The sequence below is a fragment of the Leptinotarsa decemlineata genome, unplaced genomic scaffold (genome assembly GCF_025532065.1).
Source record: "Leptinotarsa decemlineata unplaced genomic scaffold, Ldec_3_MD MMD2_tig00003335_RagTag_RagTag, whole genome shotgun sequence".
NCBI classification, from domain to species: domain Eukaryota; kingdom Metazoa; phylum Arthropoda; class Insecta; order Coleoptera; family Chrysomelidae; genus Leptinotarsa; species Leptinotarsa decemlineata.
The window spans coordinates 32,609-55,165 of record NW_027412587.1 but is presented as its reverse complement, the minus strand read 5'-3'; the positions used below and the strand labels follow the sequence as shown (position 1 = coordinate 55,165).

The 22,557-nt window shown below is 34.7% G+C and overlaps 1 protein-coding gene across 1 annotated transcript; it reads right to left on the bottom strand.

Annotated features, from left to right (window-relative positions):
* Positions 1-12,555: 12,555 nt before the first annotated feature.
* LOC111510539 (trypsin-like) lies at positions 12,556-17,414 on the bottom strand. The gene is made up of 2 exons (XM_023166460.2): positions 17,267-17,414; positions 12,556-13,313 (listed from the first exon to the last, which is right to left on the bottom strand). The coding sequence occupies exons 1-2, from the start codon at positions 17,310-17,312 to the stop codon at positions 12,616-12,618; spliced, it is 744 nt and encodes a 247-aa protein (XP_023022228.2). The 5' UTR covers positions 17,313-17,414; the 3' UTR covers positions 12,556-12,615.
* Between the last annotated feature and the right edge of the window lie 5,143 nt (positions 17,415-22,557).

Sequence of the window (22,557 nt, the reverse complement as noted above, 5' to 3'; positions counted from 1 at the left end):
ATGTACAGTGGTTCAGGCAGTGAAAGATGAACATGGACAGCCAACCCGCCTATTTGTTACTAACGTTATTGCAGTTTCGTCCTATGTGGACATAAGGACTAATACAATACAGTATTGTATCAGTTGGAAAATGTTCTTATGGAACGAAACTGCAGTAACGATAGTTACAAATATAAGTGATGAAAAACATAGAAAGTTAATTTAAGTGTAATGAGATACCCCTGTAATTGATAACTATTCTCGAACCACCGGAAAAGTACCAAGTGACCTAAAAATAGTCTGCCAATAAATTTCCCAATAGTGAATGAACAAACAGTTCTATCACAGTTGAGACCTTTAAATTTTCTATCAGGCCTATATAAGATAATCGAAATAATTTTATGTAATATAATAAAATACTGTGAGAAAAACCGCTTGTTACTTAATAAGTGCTAGTCTGGGTTTAGAAGTTAGCATTATTGCGAGTCAGCGATACAGTATGTTTGTGCAAAATGAAGATGAAAAATGTAAAATTGGAATAGTGAATGTAGTTTTTGTAGATCTCAGGCGGGAACGTAAAACAATTGATCGAATCCTTATTGAAAAGTTAGTGTTATGATATTGAAGATTTGAATTGTTTTGATGATTACTCAAAAGGCAGATTTCAGGAAACAAAAAACGAATGATAAAGTTTCAAAAAATGAAGGAAGTATTCTGGGCGTACCCCAAGGGAGCAGTTTGGCCCCCTTCTAATCTATAACATATCTTAATGATCTTAGGTTAGGTTAGGTCTGAAGTGAGTGGGACTATTCGACCCTCCACCGCAACCCACAAGGGTTTATTGCGGCTCACGCCTATTCACACTCGGCCAAATAAACCCAGCTTCTCAACGAAGCCGATTAGTTTGTATGGTGAGTGATCTTTCAAGTCAGATGGTGAGAGTACGGATCTACCGAACTCTAAGAACCTGATTCGGTCCCCAGCGGAGCAGGCATATAGTATTTGCTCTGCTGTTTCATCATTTTCTAAACAGAGGCGACACACACTGTCTTCCGACATTCTAAGTCTCTGCATATGATGATTCAAATGACAGTGACCAGTAAGAAGGCCTGTTAGACATCGTAGTTCATCCCTACTGTATTCCAACAAGTGTTTGGTATCAAGCTCCGAAGGGTGGACAAACGCCTTGAAGTGAGCCAACCCTGGAAGATTCTGCCAAAAGTCCATAAATCTTCTTGCCATCCAGATGTTCAATGTTAGTTTGGCCAAGCCCAAAGCGATGCCAATGACAGGTTCTGGTCCGATGAATCCGCTTGCAGCACCCTTCTTTGCTAAAGAGAAAGCAGCTTCATTACCTTCCAGGCCAGTATGGCCAGGAATCCAGACCAGAGACAATCTGTTGAATCTTCCTATCGAGGAGAGTCGTTTTTGGCAATTTGCTACCAATTTAGACGTTGCTCAGTAGGAGATAAGAGCTTCCAAAGCCGCTTGACTGTCTGAGAATTTTTAGTGACTTGTGTGTGAGGTTGGATTCATCTAATATCTCTGCACACAGTCGCATAAGTTCCAAGACAGGTAGATATATCTGTCTTGGGTCTGCGACTAAAATCACATGCATCGAAACCTGAAGGTGTTCTTGATCCAACTGTGAACCAACAACTATCTGCTCTTAATATTTCCTTCTCCCGGAAGATCCAGTCCTCTCTACTCGAGAATAGTACTTTATAAGGCAGTTCGTAAGGCAGTTGGAGGCATAAAGTCATTTCCAGAATGCTGTGACTACAAGTGTCAACCAGCAGTCTATTGCACTCTGCCTACAATTGATTTGTGCAATTGGCAATGTGCACAAGTTTGTATGCAATCCATATATCCTCTCTCTCCAGAAAGGCTAGATGGACAGCAATGATCTTAATGTGGATTCAAAAAATTATTTCATCTCCTCGCCAACGTTACCTTTATCTGAAAGGGTTTATCCAGAAACTATAAGTACTTGTGAAATTGTGAAATTGGCCGCAACCCACGTTCGGAAGACCGTGGGTTCGATTCCCGCCTCGACCATATATTTTTCTCGAGATAATTCATCTGGTTGAAGCTGGAATGATTCTGCAACCGTGTTAGGAATCACACGTTGAAAGGTAAGACCTCGTTAGTCCTCAGCTCGCACAAGTTTTTCAACTTCTGAGAGTTGTCGTTCGTATGGGGACGGCAGCTGATTACCGGAAAAACATATTTCAAACGGATTTAAACAGAATAACGTGCTCAGCAAATCTCACAACTCTTTATGTCAAAATAGATTGGAGTTGAATTTCCCAAAAACTAAGTGTGTGGTACTATGTTCGATTGGAAACTGTAAGAAATTCATAATTTAGACTTGTCTTTGTTCATAAATTGTTCACTCATCGAATTTGTAACAGAAATCAAGTATTGGGGCATCATTTCGGATCCACAATTGAAGTTTTCCATTCAAATGGATGATCTTTGTAGGAATCCAGGGAAGAAAATTGGATTCTTGAGTCGAATATCAATTTTTGTATCTGAGTCAACTGAAACGTTAATTTATTTAAAGAAATGAACTTTAAGTGGTCAAGCCCTTCTCGGATATACCTACACAGTAGGTTGAATGGACTGACGCCTATCAGAAAACAACTACTCCACTGGCTAATACACGAAAGGCGTTGGATTATATCTGACAGGCGTCAGTACAGAAATCTCCACAGAAAATTTCCTGCATATGCAATTGGCAATACAACTGAAAGAGTCGACTTTCAATTTTGGAACGGGCATACTTGCAGACCGGGCTCCTTAGCCACTCGTCAGTGCAAGATAGTGACCATGATCAACCACTTGTCAATGATATTCCATAATTGAAAATCGAGTCAGTGGACTGACTAATAAGAATGAAATGTTAATATTCAAAACTTTCATTTTTCCGCATTTCACTTATTGTAGTTCTTTCCATAATAATATCTTGCAACCAAGAAGATGTACATAAATTACAAATGCAAGAGAATGAATTATTGAGAAAATTGTAAAGATGTAGTGAACGCATACCAATTAAATTGGCTGAACGTTGAGCAGAACATTATGAAGGTTAATCTTCTTTTGATCTACAACATTGAACCCCAAATGCCTGAATATCTAGACACATAACTATAAAAACGACTTCAGTTTCATAACTTAGCAGAACTATAATCTTGATCATGTATAAAAAACAGTGTTTGATGAGGAGATTCGTATTACCAAGTTGCCGGTAAATTAATTCTCCGTTTCGTACCGCAGTTTCAAGAAGCCCAGTGCTGAATGAAAATATTTTCTATTCATTCTTAGTAACCAGTAAGAGTTCAACAGTTGATTAGTTCAGAGTATTTCGTTTTCTCAGTTTATCGGATTGAAAATTATATCTTGAAATCATTTTGATAGACATCAAATTTGAACGAGAAATTATGTAACAATTAACTGACTAAATGTTGAATATCACAGGAGTTTTATTCCAAGGGAGATTGAACTGAGTTGGGTTCAATCTTCCTCTGGAATATGATCACTTGGTGTCGAGGTGTTGGTTTCGTGTTGGGATAAAACAGTAATATTTATTACTTCACCAATAGTTCGAAACAGTGCATTATAAATGATTTGATGTTGGGTTATAAAACTATTTAAATTCATACAATTCTGATTATATTGGTGAGTTTAGCCTTCAAGATTAACATTACCCTGAGAACATTTTTGTTATTACATAGGCTAACATTATGTTCAGAAAAAACCTATTGAAATTCAATTCACTTTGATTCTCTATGACTGCAAATACTCAAAATATCAGTTAATGTTTTTATATGGCAAACCGGAAGTTGCAATCAACTGACAACAATAAATTTATTCAATTGTTTCAAATGATTCAACAGAAATCATTAAAAGAAATTGCAGATGAGTTTTCTAAGGCGACCGGGCAGCAAACCTGAGATTTGAGTCTGATCAAAACTTTCCCACTTTCCGTTACAGAAAGTAGAGGAAACAGAGTAAGAAATTTCCGCCAACTTATTTCAAAATTATATTATTCTTTCAACAACAGTAACTATATTTTATTTGAATTGACTTCATATATAGGTTCTCCTCAGTCAATCCTTTTCGATGATTGAAATTGATGGTATAAAATGAAAAATAAACAGTGTTGTTCTATAACGTCACCTTTATATGCATACATTATAAACTCCTTCGGTCACTGAAAAGGTGATTTAAATGATATTTTGATTTTGAAGCATTTTTGACATTGCTATCTTTAGAACCGGTTATTCACTTAACAAACAAATACAAGTTTTCTTGTTGAGAAGTATTCACGAATGAATTTGAAATCAGTTCGACTTCTACTGATGACCATCAATCTCAAAAGACGTAATCATCCCACTAATCGACCAGTGTATCTACTTTACTCTCACCGACTCACATATATTTTAGGTGTAATCGCTCTAGCTGGTTCACGATTTTAGAGTGGCGGCTGTTATTAAGTCGAAATCCACTTTCAGTTTCACACGTTCACCATCTGAAACTGAATTCCTAATAACTCACATCCACTCCTTGCATAATCTGCGGAAGATTAGAAGCTGCAAGCTACACGCATTTGATCACGAACCGCTACCAAAGAATATTCCTCCATTTGTCTTTTTCCACACTCCAAGTGTGAATTTCTTGGGGTTTGGATTCTTGTTGAATGAAAGTTTTTCCTTTCTTATGAAATACATAAAGACGTTTCGTCCTCGGCCAAGGACTTTTTCAATTTAATTTCTTATAATTATACAGCAATGGATGTTGTCAGTTGTCGAAAAACATGGTGATTCTGCTAGGGCATTTTTTAAAATTTACACACAATTTAAGCGTAAGAACTATAATGAATCAAAACAGGCCTCGGATAGCAGGTAATGGGTGATACTGATAAGTTTTTGTACGACTTTAAACATTACGCACAGGCTCGGGCTGACGCGAACAACTACCTTTGTGATCTCGAAGACGAGGCTATCGAAGTATGATAACCTCATGATAATATATGATATATTTTGACATTTTCCTTCTCTACTCATGTGGATCTCCTTTGTTTTTTCTGATATACTGACATTTTCTTATGTTATGATCTTGTTCTTTTAATTTTTATATCAATTGTTAATGGCGGTGGCGGTGTTACGGTGGAAACGTGAACCTGTATTTGCATGAGGAAGAATGATTGCGCAGGATCATGAATTTGTTTCGTGTATCTAACTTCCTTGTTATTCTACTGAAATGATTTTTTGTTTCTTGGCTATAAAGGGGGAGATGAGGGTAGATTTTATGCCCATTCTGTCTATTTTCTAATAATTGTGAGGTCATGCCTATGTATTGTTTTTTGCAAACGGATTAAAAATATAAAGCTACTCAACTCAGGAGCCGCAGGGAAGGTCTACAAAATCTGCCAGAAGAAGTCTAGACGTTTTCGACAAATGACACCACACTGCCTCGTTCCAATAGTAAAGTAGGAAAATATGGTAAAACTCTTAGTAACGGTAAAGGTAGGTTTCCATGGGTCTTCAGGAGTTTTACAAACAATTAAATTTATTCAGTTAACTAGTTTATTGATCCAATAATTCTTCTGAAAAAGTGGTTGGTTGGGTAAGAGGATCATTTTTTTTCTCAAAAAACAATTGTATTTTTGCCAATGTTTCGAATTAAATTAAATTCTTCTTCAGGTCTCTGTAACAATGAATTTCCAAAAATATACCTTCCACAAAACTTATACGGTTATTATCGTTTCAATTTCACAAGAAATAATGAGTTCTCAATTGAAATACTAACCGAAAAGTAGTTTTTTCGTGTTAATAATATAACTATTTTAAAAACCATCAGACATATTAGATACATATTAAAAAAATATTGCGACAATGAATTTCCGAGACAACACCAACACAAAACGACATGAAACAAACGATTGGCTTTATCTGTGATTCTGATAAGGTGGTGTCTGTTTTTTAACCAATGGCAGAAATAAAAAGAATGAAATATGCAGTATTAAGGCAATTGACATCTCTTCTAGTGTTAACACTGTCGCATTTGAGGATATGTTTCATTTCGCTCAAAAGTCTTTTGGATAAATATGGTTGAACGTCTAGAATAGTTGGATGATTAAAAAAAATCTGTCCATATTATTTTTCATGTTCAACCAGAGCTGTGTGGTTTCTTATATTCAGTTTCTTAGAGTTTCTCATGTGTTCCGAAACTCGTGTTTTAAGATACCGTCCAATTTGACCAACGTAGCATTTGTGACAGATTCCACAATTAAATTTGTACAAAATGTTTAAACATATATTTTTGAAGGTGGCTGACAATGTTTCGTGGTGCATTTCATCAGTTCGGACTTCCATTGTCTAATATGATATAAATTGAATGGAAATCCCTGAAAAAATCTGTCAAAACTTAAAACGTTAAGCTGAAAAATAACAATTATATCAAGCAAAAAAACTGAGATACCAATAAAATAAAATACAAGCAACAACCAAAAAATCAAAAATTGAACTAATAACACGAAATGAAAATTAAAAAATTATTAACGAGAAATGAAAATTAAAAATCCAAAGATTCCAAGCCAAGTAACTTCACGACGTTTAGTTTATTAGTATCCACAATAGTCTTCGGGTGATAACTGGACTTATTAGATTTGACTATTTATAGGTCAATCGAGTGCTTTCACCTATCGACGCTCTCCGGGGAGCGGAAAGAGGTTTTCTATTTTCAATTAAAAACCGGGTGACTTTGGCCCAGCAGGTTGATTTTAACTAATTTTGGAAAAAAGTTTCTCGTGGCTAAGAAAAATAGTGTTCATGACTTATGGCATGAACTTGGCCGTCAAGGGATTAGACAACTCTTTTTTTGCTGAAAGTACTATATTTGCTGGAACTATCTTTTATATGTAGATCAGAATGAATATTTTGGCGGAGCAAAACTACTCAAGTTGATTCGTAGCTGGAAAATTTTGTAGGCAACCATCAATACTGTTAGGTCTATTGACTGTTGTATAATCACTCGGCATTCTTCATAAAACTGTGAAGAGCGTTAGTCTTAATCAGTTAGTGAGACGCGTTAACAGGTGTTTTTGATAGACGAGAAAAAAATCTAAATAAATGAACTTTGAACGTTCAAGCCAGTCTCGATATACCCACACAGTAGGTTGAATGAATTGACGCCTATAAGAAAACAACTACTCCCCTGGCTAATACCACGAAGGGCGTTGGATTATATCCGAAAGGCGTTAGTGCAGGAATCTTCACAGACAATTTTCTGCATATGCAATTGACAATACAATTGAAAGAGCCGACCTTCAATTTTGGAACGGGCACACTTGCAGACCGGTTTCGGGCTCATTAGCCACTCGCCAGTGCAAGATAGTGACCATCATCAACCTAAAGTCAATGATATTCCATAATTGAAAATCGAAATTCTTTCAGAGTATTTCATTCCTTCTCCGAAGTTGGAGCGAACATCACAAAATGTCAATCCATCTAGTGGACGAGATACTACCCAACTGCATATCCGTAATAACTACTTCCCTTGCTAATACCACGAAGGGCGTTGGATTATATCCGACAGGCATAGCCCACTGACTAATTAGAAAGTTTTTCTTACTTATTCAGAGGAATCGGGCAAATTACGGATATGCAGTTGGTAAGTATCTCGTCCACTAGATGGAGTGACATTTTGTGATGTTTGCCCCAACTTCGGAAAAGAAATGAAATGCTCTGAAAGAATTCCGATTTTCAATTATGGAATATCATTGACTTTAGATCGATGATGGTCACTATATTGCACTGACGAGTGGCTAATGAACCTGAAACCGGTCTGCAAGTGTGCCCGTTCCAAAATTGAAAGTCGACTCTTTCAGTTGCATTGCCAATTGCATATGCAGGAAATTTTCTGTGAATATTCCTGCACTGACGCCTGTCAGATATAATCCAACGCCCTTCGTGGTATTAGCCAGGGGAGTAGTTGTTTTCTGATAGGCGTCAGTCCATTCAACCTACTGTGTAGGTATATCGAGACTGGCTTGAACGTTTAAAGTTCATTTTTTCAGATTTGTTTATTGACAGTCTTCAAGCATAGATCACTGACTAATAAGAAAATTGCAAAATAAATTAATACACGATTTTCTTTTTGTTGTTGGAAAATTCAATTCACAATCGACCGTTTTTCGCCTCGTCACAAAATAACCAAGTAGGACAACTCCTTGTTTTCACTCAAACAAAAAGAAAAAACTCTTACCTTAACTAAATTTCTTATGGAACTATGAATATTCGAGCTTCAGAGTAGTATAATTTAATTGAAGAAATCTTATTATCTATAATAAGCATTACAACTCTAACATTTAATGGTATGATGCAAAGAACGTTGAATAAATAACTGAATACAGTTTGCAAAATGAAATGAACACTGAAATCAACTCAGTGAAGATAAATAATTATTGATGGTGCTTTTATTAATTGTAGTGATATTGGTGCGACTTTATGGTGGTTTTAAGACATACCATCGAGATTTGTTCAATCGTGACTGATACTTGAAATGAAATGTGAAATATTTTATACCATGGCCTCCGTTATGTTTCTCCTGAAATATGGTATTTATTATTCACGGCGCTTTCGATTGTGAATCTGTAACCTACAAGATTATATCTAAACAAATTACCTAATTTCAATATGAGAATATTATCTTTTGCATTTTTTTGGTTCCTCAATAATATATACACGTATTTCAACAATGACTTGTCACAAGTATTACATCCTGACTGTACAACAACTATTGCTATTTCGGAAACGGTAGGTTAGATATAACAAAAGTTGCCTTTTTAGGGATGCTAGATAATAGTAATCTCAGATCGTCAAAATTACCAACCGTTTCTGAGATATTTGCAAAAAACTGAAAATGAGAGATTTCCTTTTTTGCTCAACCGCCTCCATTTTCAATAATATCAAAACATGACAGGGGAACTTTTTGCTTTATTTCATGTTTTTCACACTCTGGGTCAACCCATTTTTCAATGCGACGTTTCGTTCATTGAAATCCATAGTCCATATAAGTTTTTAATACAAACCTGTATATTTTTCAATACATCATTGTGATTACAAATTCATTGACATATTTACAACATATGTATTTCCCGACGTTTCTTTCAAAAAATACTTCATCAAAATTTCATCATTCAACTTTATTTTCAATGAAAAATTTAATTTCTAAATATTGTTGCAAGCACATAGTTAATAGTATCGTAATACACCACATTGAATAAGAAACAGTTGCGAAAGAGAATGTAACGAAACAATAAATCGTAGAAAATGAACGGAATGCCTCACGTTACATTTTTTTTGTTACCATCTCACGCGATATCGCACTAAATATTCAAATTGTCTTTCATCTTTCTTAAACCAACTGCTTGTGGCAGTTCTCTAACATTTGTGGAGTGATAGCCATGCAGGTCTTCTGATTGAATCTTTCAATTCCTCAATATTTTCAAAATTTGTTCTGAATACTTCATCTCCTATAAAGCCCCATAACAAAAAAATCAAAAGAGAAAGGTCAAGTGAACGTGGAGGCTATTCAATAGGACCATTATTTCCTATCCATTTTCCTGGCATAGTTATTAAGGAAATGTCTTGGCATTCTTCTGCGTTATGGTGAAGCTCCGTCTTGTTGAAAATACTCATATTTTCTCATTAGGCTAGGGGGCAAATCTTCTAGATTAGAGTCTCTGATAAAAAGTCCAAAAATAATTTCCCAATCATATATGTTTAAAAAAAGTGGGGGTCACTAAGTTTATAATCAAGAACACCAAGCCATACGTTAACACTATATATCTCTTGAAAACTGGTAACTTTATGTAAATATTGATTTTTTTTGTCGCCAGTGATGATGAATATTTCTGTTCTGTTTTCATCACACCACAATTTTTTTTGCAAATTTCATTATTTTGGCGAAATTATCTAATGAGCCATCTACAATTTTTTTTCTCCTGTTGAAGTCCGTCAAACGCAAGTGATGAACTTTCCTGATGCGGTAAGGCTTGCATTTATTTTTCTTCAAAATTTTCCGAACAAACGCAGTGGATATGAACGAATTATGAGCAATCGCCCTCAGGGATACTTCCTTGTTTAATTTTTTTTATTTTCCACAAATCCTATATCGAATGAATGTCACTTCATTATTAGTGTGAATGAAAAAGGGGTTGGTTGGGTAACAGGATCAATTTTTTCTTAAAAAAAGAAAACAATTGTATTCTTGCCGACGCGACGTTTCGAATTTAATTGAATTCCTCTTTGGGGCTCGAAAAGTAGTTTTTTCATGTTGATGATAATACTATTTTAAAAACCATCAGACATAATAGATACGTTTTTGAAAAATAAAAATAATAAATATCGTTTTTTTCATTTCTTTTTTATTTATATCTTTTAAAGACGTATCTTTATGCTCATATTAGATACGTATTTAAAAAATGCAAATAAAAAAAACAGTAGACAATAATTTTTAGACCAGTACTACCAAGCTGAATCTGAACAAAATACCTGGATGAAAATCGTCCAAGACCCACTTATGTGTAGAAGATTAGTATAGACATTACTTTTCCAAACGTGCTCAAGAGTATGTCGTGCAGAATCACAACTATTTCTATGAAGTTGTGTGACTGTAGAAAGATAGATCATCGTCGACGACCAAGACGAAACGAAAGATGAAAATAAAAACTCCGACTTCATTAACTCACCACAAGCAAAGATCATGTAAATTTGTTTCCTTTCAGTTCGAAATCAGTTACTTTTTTTTCATTTTGTTTGGGCGAAAAATGAAAGAAGAGTATATCGAATGTGTTGACGAGTACCTGCTCTATACCAAATCTGTAGCAGAGATGTAAAAGATTGTATGTCCATAAATGAATATATTGAATAATGGAGAAAACAACTGCAAATGACAATTCACTTTAACTTTTGAATACTTTTTTCACAATGTGTGACGGTGTTCTTACAGTATATCAATTAAATTGATGGGCCTTTTTGAAAAATTTTATTATTAATTCAATAATATCTACCTGTAATCTACTTTTGGACTTACGACTTTTTCTTCTGTTTGAAAACACAGGTAAATATAAAAACTGACCTCTTATAATGGAAAAACAGTTTTATTTTATATCAGTAACATTATTAATAGGTGAAACATTTTACAAGAATATGTTATTTTTGAAAAATGAAAATATTAGGAATTGTATTAAAGAACATTTATAGAGAATCCTCCTCATCAGAACTAACTTCAACTTTCTTTTTGCAAATCGGAAGGTTATTAGAAAACGAATGAAATTATTTAGGGACCCATTCCAAACTTTTTATTAAATAATGCTTTTTCTTTGTTATTCCTTTTAAATTACTGCGAAGACTAGGTAATTCATCCGGCAATTGTATTGGATTTCGAATAGATCTCATGACGTTTAGTGTTTTAGATTCTTCATACTCGTAATTTACTTTGTGAAATATAGTGCTAGGATGATCAGCTTTAACTTGGAAATTACCAACATGTGATATCAGGAATTTTTTTTTTTCAGTATTTCTCTTCTTAATAATGAAAGGAGATTTTGGTTGATTGTACAAGTAGTCAATATGTTTAAAATCAGAAAGCTCCAGTTTTATGACAGTTGCACCTGTTGACCTTATTAATTGTTGCCAGTCCAAAGGAGTACACAGTTGATTGCTTCCATAAAGATCTTTCAATTAGTGCGTGAACATGATCAGCTTCCATGTGTGTGTGACCCTTCAGTAAAAACTTATGTTCCACAGGTTTCAAATTTGTACAAACTTTTAATAGCCATAGATACGTGAGCATCATAATAACGTTACGGTTCTGACTGGGGCAATTATCTGACTATATAATTAAGTGTTCTATGGTAGGATCAGTAATAACACTTTTAGCCCATTTGATTATTGCAGATGCGATTTCATTGCCCCCTCTGCCAGCTTCTGATTCATCCCATACCATGCAATAGGACAAATTATTTGTTGAATCAAAAATACATTTAATGTATCGTATGATAATTATGAATAAGTGATTATTGAATTTTTCCAAATACAATGTGCCATCCCAACAGTTTTTGTCATCCACTCCTACTTCGTAGAATTACTTGAGTTACATACTAAACGCTGATTGCTCAAAACTGTCGAAAATGACATTGAATTTTTGAATGCTTTCGTAAGTCTGAAATAAGTAATGTTGTCTGGGAACTCATTCGCAATAGCTGATTGATCAATATGTCATGAAGCAGACCCTTGAAATTAATAGAAACTTCTGACACTTCTTGATAATGCATTCATGAACAAAGGTGAATGAAGTTTGCGGTTTTGATTTGATAAATGTGTTGAATAGGAAAAATATGTTGCTCTTCCATTAACTTCATTCTGAAAATTTAGGTTTCTTTGTCAGTTTTCTATTCTTCAGAATGGTTATTAATAAAGAAAATCTTTTTTTTAATAATTCATGTAGCTCCTAGTAAATAAACTTATAATAGGAGAATTTCATTTACTGAGATCAATGAAACTCTTCAGTTTTGTAATTTATTCATATATCAAGAGAAAACTATTAAGATGATTCAATAACATGTTAGTAAGGAATCAGTGTACCGTTCATAGTACTATTTATCCAATCTTGGTAACTCCCAACTCTTGTGAAGACGGTTGGATATTTATTTGATCCACAACTCTTTCCCCAAGACATAATTCCATATATTCGTGCGGTTATCATCCCTGCACCACCATAATCTCCATCACAAGCAGAAATGTTTGAATTTCCGCCAATCCATCCGCCGCAGAACATGTTCAAATTTATGACAGTCGAAGGATAAACACTTTGACAATTTTCTCTGGTCATAGATGAAAATTGAGCCATTTGAAGAGTGTCTGGATAGCTTCCATCTACTACCGTCTGTCCCCATCCCGCTATATTGATTGCAGTAAATTCTTCTATATCAGGATTTTTGTGAGGAAGTCCCTGAGCGAAAGCCAGAGTGTCATTAAAATCTTCAGTGAATTCGATCACAGCTATATCTGAATCGTGAGTGATTTCGTTGTAATCTGGATGTGGTGTTGCATTTGCTACTATTAGGATTTGACCATCGAAAGACCTTGAAGTGGATCCAGCTCGTGCAGTCAGGTCGGTCGGGTGTAGATTAACACATTTTGCGGATGTTAATGCCCACCTAGAAGCAATAAGAGTTGCTCCACAAAAGTGTTCATTCTGATGTTGAAGAGACAAAACTGCTCTGTGACGTTTGATGTCGGTGTCGTGACCACCTGAAATAGCTAATAACAAAATATATATTCAGCAGTAAAAACAAATTACCAATCTATGAAAAGTAATATTTGCAAATCTTACAAGTGGCAAATTTATGAAATAGATGATTTGAAATAATTTATTTAGTAGATATAGAACTAGTATCTATATGGTTTCAAATGAAACATACTCAGACAGCGGAATAAATGACTAAGTGGCGATTCATTAAAATTAGGCTGATTTGGAGTCTATTTTGGACGATAATATATGTTCTGACTTTCTCGCCTGCTACTAGCAATAGTGAATAGCAGCAGTCATCAATTTCAACTCAAAGGTTTCAAGATCAATCATTACAGTATTGCATATGACATTTTTGATGATAATAATGACGCAGCACTTTTTATTTGCATGACTCTCCTGGCCAGGCAAATGGGACACAAGACTGACCATTCACCATTTAATGAGGAGACTGATCTTATCACTTCGCAACGTAACAATTATTTTATTTCAGTATGTCATGAGAATTCATTTTTGAACAGTTCTTCATATACATAAGGCAATATAAAGAAAATTGACTTTTCGAATAGTTTCATATTCTAGATCGATAGACTCTCATATTGAATATTTGATCGAAAGTCAATTAATGAGTCCTTTCCTGAATTCTTTCATTTTTATTTGCTGTTCTTTTTCATTTCTAACTTCGGCTTCTCTTTATCTTTAGCAACCGCTTCATCATTCAAGTCAAAAATGTTTCTGGCTGTGTTTCAGCCTTCGTAACAACAAAATATCAATATCAGACAACTCATTTTCATAATATACTTTCAATGGATATGTAACTCGAATAACAAATATATTGTATTTGCCTCTCTCATCATGCGAAAACTGCATATTTGGATCACATTTCTTTCAGAGAAATGCTCAAATACTTGAAAAACAATGTTAATGCTTTTTGAAATCAGTGTGTATGTGTGATTTGTCCTATATACAGATCGTTGTGAGGTATAATTCATTTTTATTTTTCAATATAACCAAGTTAAGTAAAACTGATCCTAAGGAAGATAGTAACTTACATAATATTAATAAGCAGGGATGACCACTAACACCTAAATTTATATCTAACAGAATACACTTCTACTTTAAGACACACATCAATGATCCCAGGTAGAAAAAGAAAGAAGGATTATCAAATGATCGGAAAAGAGAAATAATTTATATCTGAAAACAGACGAATCAAAACAAACATGCGAATCAAAGAATTGATACTTCAGTTGAGAAGGGACCCTATAACAAATTATCAAGGAACAAATTGCCTGAGATGATTTCAGAAGTGAAAAACACATAGAATAATTTTGGAAAATTTGATGGCACCGACTTCGGTTTACAGGTTTATAATTCTACAGTTACTAAAATGTGCAGTGTATACCAAAAATTCACAAATTTGACGAGTCGGTGTGACCATAGACAAAACTGAGAATGTAAAGTTGCGAAATGAGAAATTTCACTATGAATTTTACTAGTTCGGACTTCCATTGTCTATTATATAAAAATGATTTGAAATCCCTGAAACAAGTAAAAAAGAATAATTAAAAAAGAATAGTTGAAAATAACAATTATATTAAGCAACAATAAACCTGAAATGAAATGATAGTAAAATAACCTACAAGTAAAAATATAATAATTGAATAAATCAAAAATTAAAGGAATGATTTATTCAATTATTATATTTTTACTTGTAGGTTATTTTACTATCATTTCATTTCAGGTTTATTGTTGCTTAATATAATTGTTATTTTCAACTATTCTTTTTTAATTATTCTTTTTTACTTGTTTCAGGGATTTCAAATCATTTTTATATAATAGACAATGGAAGTCCGAACTAGTAAAATTCATCACGAAACATTGTCAATCACCTTCAAACAAATTTCACTATCATTTGATGTATCCTCGTGTTTTCAAGTATCTTATGAAAGTTGATGGTCTCAGTGGAGAAGTAATTGAAGAATTCATACAACTAACAAAAATCTTCAAGGAACAGAGTTGCTCCCAGTTAAACAACTGCTTCTATAGACCACACTAAGGCACGGCAATGAATGAACCACTGTCCCTCTTATAGCTCATCTGTTCATGAGCAGATTCGAATTGTAAGAGAAAAAGAAGTTAGATAAATTACTTTCACGGACTTGGATCCGATATGCAGATAGTATATTTGCGAATTTTAGCACAATAAAGTATGAGGTAGGAGCCTATTCAATTTCCACTAACAAATCAGTTCACTCAATTTTCAGAAGATGGAACTTGGTTGTCATATCCAGAAAAGTATTGCAGTTCTGATACTTGGTGAAAGTTTTTGTTTTGAATAGATTATCGAATACAAAATTCACATACGAACCCAAAAACAGCAAGAAGGTACTATTCTTGGATGTATTTGTGATTAGAAGTAACCAATGTGTAGAATTCGATGTACCTATATAGGAAGAATGCCAGTATTTTCTGATACTTTCCTGACACCTTTGTCCACGGGACAAAATGTATCTGAAACAGAGCATCTCGAGGAAGAACTGGAACTGGAAATCGAATGGATACAGCGTACCCGAAATCAACATGGCCATGAAACTGAAGAGTTTCACGGTTTTAAACGGGCAGGAGGCTCAGATGGTTGCACGTGCATATCTACTATATATACCTAGGGTCACAGACAGCATTGGAGAACTCTTGGGATAATACAACATAAAACGGTTTTCAAACCCACTAAGAAGATCAGGTGTCTGGGGTCGGTTAAAGGCAAGAAAGACCCACTATCAGCAGTAGGGGTTTATCGCATATCGTGCACTTGTGGGAAGGTATACATCGGAACCACCAAAAGATCTATGGGAACAAGGCTGAAGAAGCATGAAAGAAGCTGTCGACTAGATCAAACAGACAAGTCGGCTGTGGCGGAGCAAGCACTCCACGAAAGAAATCATAGAATTCTGTTCGAAAACACGAAACTCATTGCTCCCAACTAAGGATACCAGAGGATACAAGAGGCAATAAAGATTTACAAACACACGGTAATTTCAACAGAAAATAAGAAGCTGTGAACCTCAAACTAATATGGAATCCCATTGTGAGAAGTTCAAGAATAATACGCTGCATTATGGTAGGTTGCAAAAGGTCGACAAATGTTCATTCGAATGAAATGAATGACAACATTTTTTTCTAATTTCCACGAGTTATTTTATTTTCACAACCGATTTCGGGTTTTATCGCTCATGTTAACTTATAGAAAATATTCAAGATTACTTTTCTGAATACAAAATAACAACAGCTTTCTGAAGAAAAATTTAACTTGGAATTAGCTTTCAAAATGTTTTCCTCACTCCAAAAAATTTTAGGTAACCCTAAAGATAATGACTCATGAATGGACTGACCCGTTACTTGATGAAAATCAGTGACAGTATCTATGATATCCATGTTTGTGAAAATTGTCAGATAATCGTCACCGATAAATATAATGAGGCCTAATACGCCTTGCAGATCGGCCATGAATAAATGAAAACTGTCTGAAATTATTGAGATGGTACATGACAATAGATTTTTGGATGCTTTCGAAAGTCTCGAAATACCAAAGTTTGGCATGAGAACCATGCCATGACAAAGGACACATTTCAAACAGTCCGTTGTTTCTCTTTATACCTATGAATCGCTAAATTAATGGAAACTTCAACAAGCGAATTTCTCATGAATGTCTACCCCAGAAATCATCGATGTCTGTCTTAAAATGAGAGTGTAATTGTTGGGTATTAATAGAGACCAGCTTGAGAGTTAGGAATTGGTGCACTTCAATTCCTGAAGATGGCAACTTGGTTGGTGAAAAATGCGCCAAATGTTGACGTCGGCAAAGAGGGGGGTAATTACCCTCATTACCCCTTTATAAATCCGCACTTTAGTTATTTCAAACTCATAGAAATATCAAATAAGTCAGTAATTCTTTTCTACTCACCATTTACTATAACAGCTATCGACAAGAGAGATATTGAAAGAAACATTTTTTGAAATCATACCACCTATTGATTATTGAAACTACTTATATATTTCACTTTATCTCTCATCGAACTGTCTACATATCAGAAATATATTTTGAGATAATGATTGGAAACTGATCCACTTCTTACCTAAAATGTCTGTGGAGTACTTTTGGATATCTACTGTATACAGGGTTAGTAAAAAACCGTTTTATATTATTCCTGTGATAAAACGAATTATTTTCATTTTTTTGGGTTCTTCGTATGTGGGTAGTAAACCCTTTGTACGAAGCGTGCACTCTCCGCACTAAACGGCAAAGCGTATTAGAAATGATAGGTTGATAACGCTTTATCAGAATTGAACATATTTCGTTAGTATACAGTACCGTATTCTTTCCTTCATTGGCTTTATTCAAAATTTAACATTTGAATCAATTTTTCCTTCAATCAAGATGATATAAGCGTTTAAATCACAATAAGTTATACGACATTTTCGAATAGATATATTTACCTATTGAGAAAATAGGTACTTTGAAATATAATTCAAAATATTCAGGGTAATATCACGAAAGCGGTTTGTTGGTTATCACTCCAATGATTTCAGCAAAGTCCTGCTGTTAAAAGAATGAGAAACATCTACATGAACATTCTTTGTGAAGAAACTTGCACAAATATCTGTTAGATATAATTCAGTGTACATGGTGGTATTAGCCAAGAAAGTTGTTGTTTTCCGACAGGCATTTGACAAAACCTGCAGTTTAGGAACGTTGGGACACGTTCATATTTATAATTTAATTTCGAAACATTCATTTTTTCAATACATATGAACCTCTTTTCGAAACAATCGTTGAGTTTATTCTGATTTCCACACTACGACAAGTAAGTTCGTAGAAGCTCAAAAATCATATCACTGATATGTCTAGAATAAATGGCTAAGTAGATTACGCTTGAATTTTTGAAACCCAGCTGTACGCTGTACATATGTATGTGGTCGAAACACGATCTATCGAAAATGAATTATTTTCCGGAATAGTACACAGAATATTCAGTAGAAGTTTGGCGTATAAAAGTTTTTCAAAATGTAATGTTTATGTGGATATATCCCTTTATTTTCAAAAGTACTTCATGAAAAAACAAATTGTTTGAATAAATTTTCATTGAAATGAGGAGAGATGAATACATACAGTTTTGAACTTATTTTTGAAATAACCACTGAACCGCTCGGTATTTACCTACACCCTACACAATCCAATACTTCTCAAGAGCAAGTCTCTAACATAATTCGAATATGAGAAGCAATGTACAGGGTATTCCCTATTCGATGATCTATTACACGTATCTAGAGACCAAAAACAGATGAGAGTTTCAAATTTTGGTTACCAATGTAGAATGGATTTGACAATGACATGTTTAAATAATCCGACTGTCATAATGAAGTAGTGAAGATGGATAATAATTATTATCCGAACTCTAAACTCCTAAACTTGTTTTATATTCATGTTGAGTGCGCTAAAATCATATCAATGAACTGTAGGAGTTTAAATGAGTCATATCCCAATTTACCGGCAAATAGTAAAAAAAATTCAGAAGACTTAAACGAAATTACCCCAACTATAGAAAAGTTCGTGCCTCAAAAAATCGAGTGAGTCCGGTGACTGGTGATATGGAAAATGAAATAAAGATTTTAGTATATTGGCATGCTTATCCTCATGCATCAGTATCTAGTACTGCGGTTGATTTGGACATGTCTCGAACTTCTATATGGAGAATTGTACAAAAACATAATATGCCTATCATTAGGCTGCAAGCTTTGCATACATATGAATCAACAAAATGGGTAATATTTGAGAAATGGCACTACATGGATATACTATGATCCAAACTCTTTGAAAATAAATTATATGGACTGAAGAATCACAATTTTCACGTAAGGAAATATTCAATCGTCGAAATAAACACTTCCGGGCTTCAGAAAGTCCCCATTTCAGTTGACGAAGGGGATACCAACAAAAAATGAGTTTCAATGAACTTGTCTCGGAATTGTTGGATGGAGCTCCTGGACATTGCACACGTGAAGTGAGTAGGAAACTAACCAATATGTTCGAAGATTGAGGGATACGACCTTTTGGGCACTTGGATTTGGCCGCCTCGATCCTCGGATCTGACTCCTCTAGATTTTCATCTCTGGGGAAAAATCAAAGGAATTGTATATAGAACACCTATCAATACGAAACAGGAACTGAAAGATTGGGTTAGATATGTGCCTTCGAGGCACCAAGGTTTCTGTGTGTCTCCCTCCCGGAAATCAACCATGAAAATGATATTTATTATTGCACTTATCATATGGAATGACACAGAAACTTATATTTACAACAATAAATATCAGTACTATTCATCACGAAAATAAGTCTATCGGGCTTAAAATCTCCCGAAATCTTCATAAGCAAACTAAACTTCTCTGAAGAGGTGAAATACCTTAGTACTATCCTCGACAGAAAGCTAACATGGAACTCTCACCTATAGAGTAGAGAAAAAATAGCATATGTCGGAGAACAGTGGGACGCGCATTGGGTCTTTCACCCCGTGTGGTCACCTGGATCTACACTGCAATAATGAGACCTATGTTAACGTACGGAGCCATTGCATGGGAACCGAAAGTTCTGCAAGCAACGGCCATCTGAGAAGTATGTCAATTACAGGAATTGATTTGTTTGAACATCACAGTAGCCATGAGAACAACACCAACCGCGGCACTGTAATTATTTACTGGTCCGACCCCTCTGTACCTGTACGTTAAGGTGGTTGCGTTAATGGCCATGGCACGATCGTGCACGGCTGGTGTAAACCTTGAAGTAGGAATGGGTCAATTGAGGCTGCGCAACCTCTTCTGCAGGTAACCCGTGATGCAATTGAACCCAGGTTTGTGTTCAATACATCCTTCAAAATACAAATGAAACAAAACACAGAGTCAGATGCTACAAATGCAATACGCATATATACAAACGGCTCAAAAACCAAAGAAGGCTCAGGATGTGGAGTGTACTCCAGATCATTCAGCCTAAGGATCAAGTGGGGAATGGGAAAAATACCAGTGTGGTTCGAACAGATCTGGCTGATATCTCAATCGCCACAAAATAAATTATCAGGAAAGGAGTTTCTAGCAGAAACATAACAATCTGCACTCATAGCAGACAAGCCTTATCAGCCTTGAACAAAAAACGTGTCACCTCAGGGCTAGTACTAGAGTGCCACCAAGATTTAGCCAAAGCCTCCTTAGATAATAACATTATCCTGACGTGGATCAAAGGGCACGACAGGAGTAAAGGTAATCACATTGCCGACTCTTTTGTCAAAAAAGAGGATGAACTGAGAATTTTAGGATCCAGTGGCACCTACAGCCTGATGACTACTAGCCAAACGTGACAATCATGCTCAATCCCTAAAGAGATGGGATAAAATCAAAGGATGCAATCTTGCCAGGATCACCCTGGGCGACCCTGGGAAGCTGGCACCGAAGTAATATCTGGCGATGACCAGGAAAAATATACGCTCAACAGTAGGATTTCTGACTGGCCACTGTCAACTGAGGAAACACCTCCATAATATGGGGCTAGTGGACACACCTATATGCAGGATGTGTGAACAGGAAGGTGAAACTGTCAGGCATGTCTAATGCAAGTGTCCAGGTTTATCGTCAATAAGAAAGTGTGTGTTTGGCGAGTCTTGGCTTACACCTGCCGATATAAAGGAGATGTATCCCAGTGACCTGTCCACCTTCCTGGAAAGGACAGGATATAAGATGACCTAGGAGGACAACTCCTCGGGAGGATGCACAATGGGTCACATGTGGCCTAAGTGCTGTGAGCCTACACTCACCCCCCTCCTACTCTACAGATACAGAGATCAGTACTATTACATTGTTATTATTATATTATTCAATTAAGGAGTGTTCTTTATATACATCATTATTATTTTTACACTATTCTTCCCACGCAAAATTTTTACTTTCGTGGGTTATCTTTTGTATATTCACCATTGTCATATATTGTATATGTGATTTGAAATTTTTGGAAAATGAATATTATTATTATTATTATTATTATTATTCAAAAACTCACCACAAGCTAAGATCATGTTGATTTGTTTCCTTTTAGTTTAAGCTCAGTTACTATTTTTTTTTCATTTTGTTTAGATGTCATATATTGTATATGTGATTTGAAATTTTTGGAAAATGAATATTATTATTATTATTATTTAAAAACTCACCACAAGCTAAGATCATGTTGATTTGTTTCCTTTCAGTTTAAGCTCAGTTACTATTTTTTTTTTCATTTTGTTTAGATGAAGGATGAAAGAAGAATGTAGCGAATGTATTGACCACAAGCTAAGATCATGTTGATTTGTTTCCTTTTAGTTTAAGCTCAGTTACTATTTTTTTTTTCATTTTGTTCAGATGTCATATATTGTATATGTGATTTGAAATTTTTGGAAAATAAATATTATTATTATTTAAAAACTCACCACAAGCTAAGATCATGTTGATTTGTTTCCTTTTAGTTCAAGCTCAGTTACTATTTTTTTTTTTCATTTTGTTTAGATGAAGGATGAAAGAAGAATGTAGCGAATGTATTGACCACAAGCTAAGATCATGTTAATTTGTTTCCTTTTAGTTTGAACTCAGTTACTATTTTTTTTTTCATTTTGTTTAGATGTCATATATTGTATATGTGATTTGAAATTTTTGGAAAATAAATATTATTATTATTAATATTTAAAAACTCACCACAAGCTAAGATCATGTTGATTTGTTTCCTTTTAGTTTAAGCTCAGTTACTATTTTTTTTTTTCATTTTGTTTAGATGAAGGATGAAAGAAGAATGTAGCGAATGTATTGACGAGTTATTTGGAACTAAACATTTCCTTTCTCTCCCAGTACCTGCTTCATGTGAACTGCTCTATAACGAATGTATCGTATGATAATTATGAATAGGAAATTATTGATTTTTCTGGATACAATGTGGCATCAAAACAATTTTTGTCATCATGTTACGGTTCCCAAAATGCAAGAGCGGATTTATAAGATAACAGAAATGTAATATATTGAAATCATATATTTATGCACAGCATCCACCCTGTTTAACATTCAAAACAATTCAGTTCAGTTTTTTGTGACAATCAGAATAATTCGACCTTGAATAACGTTGATAGGAAAAAAAAGGAAAGGAAAAAGAAAAAGGTTTTTTTTCTAGGAATGAGAGTTGAGTTTGGT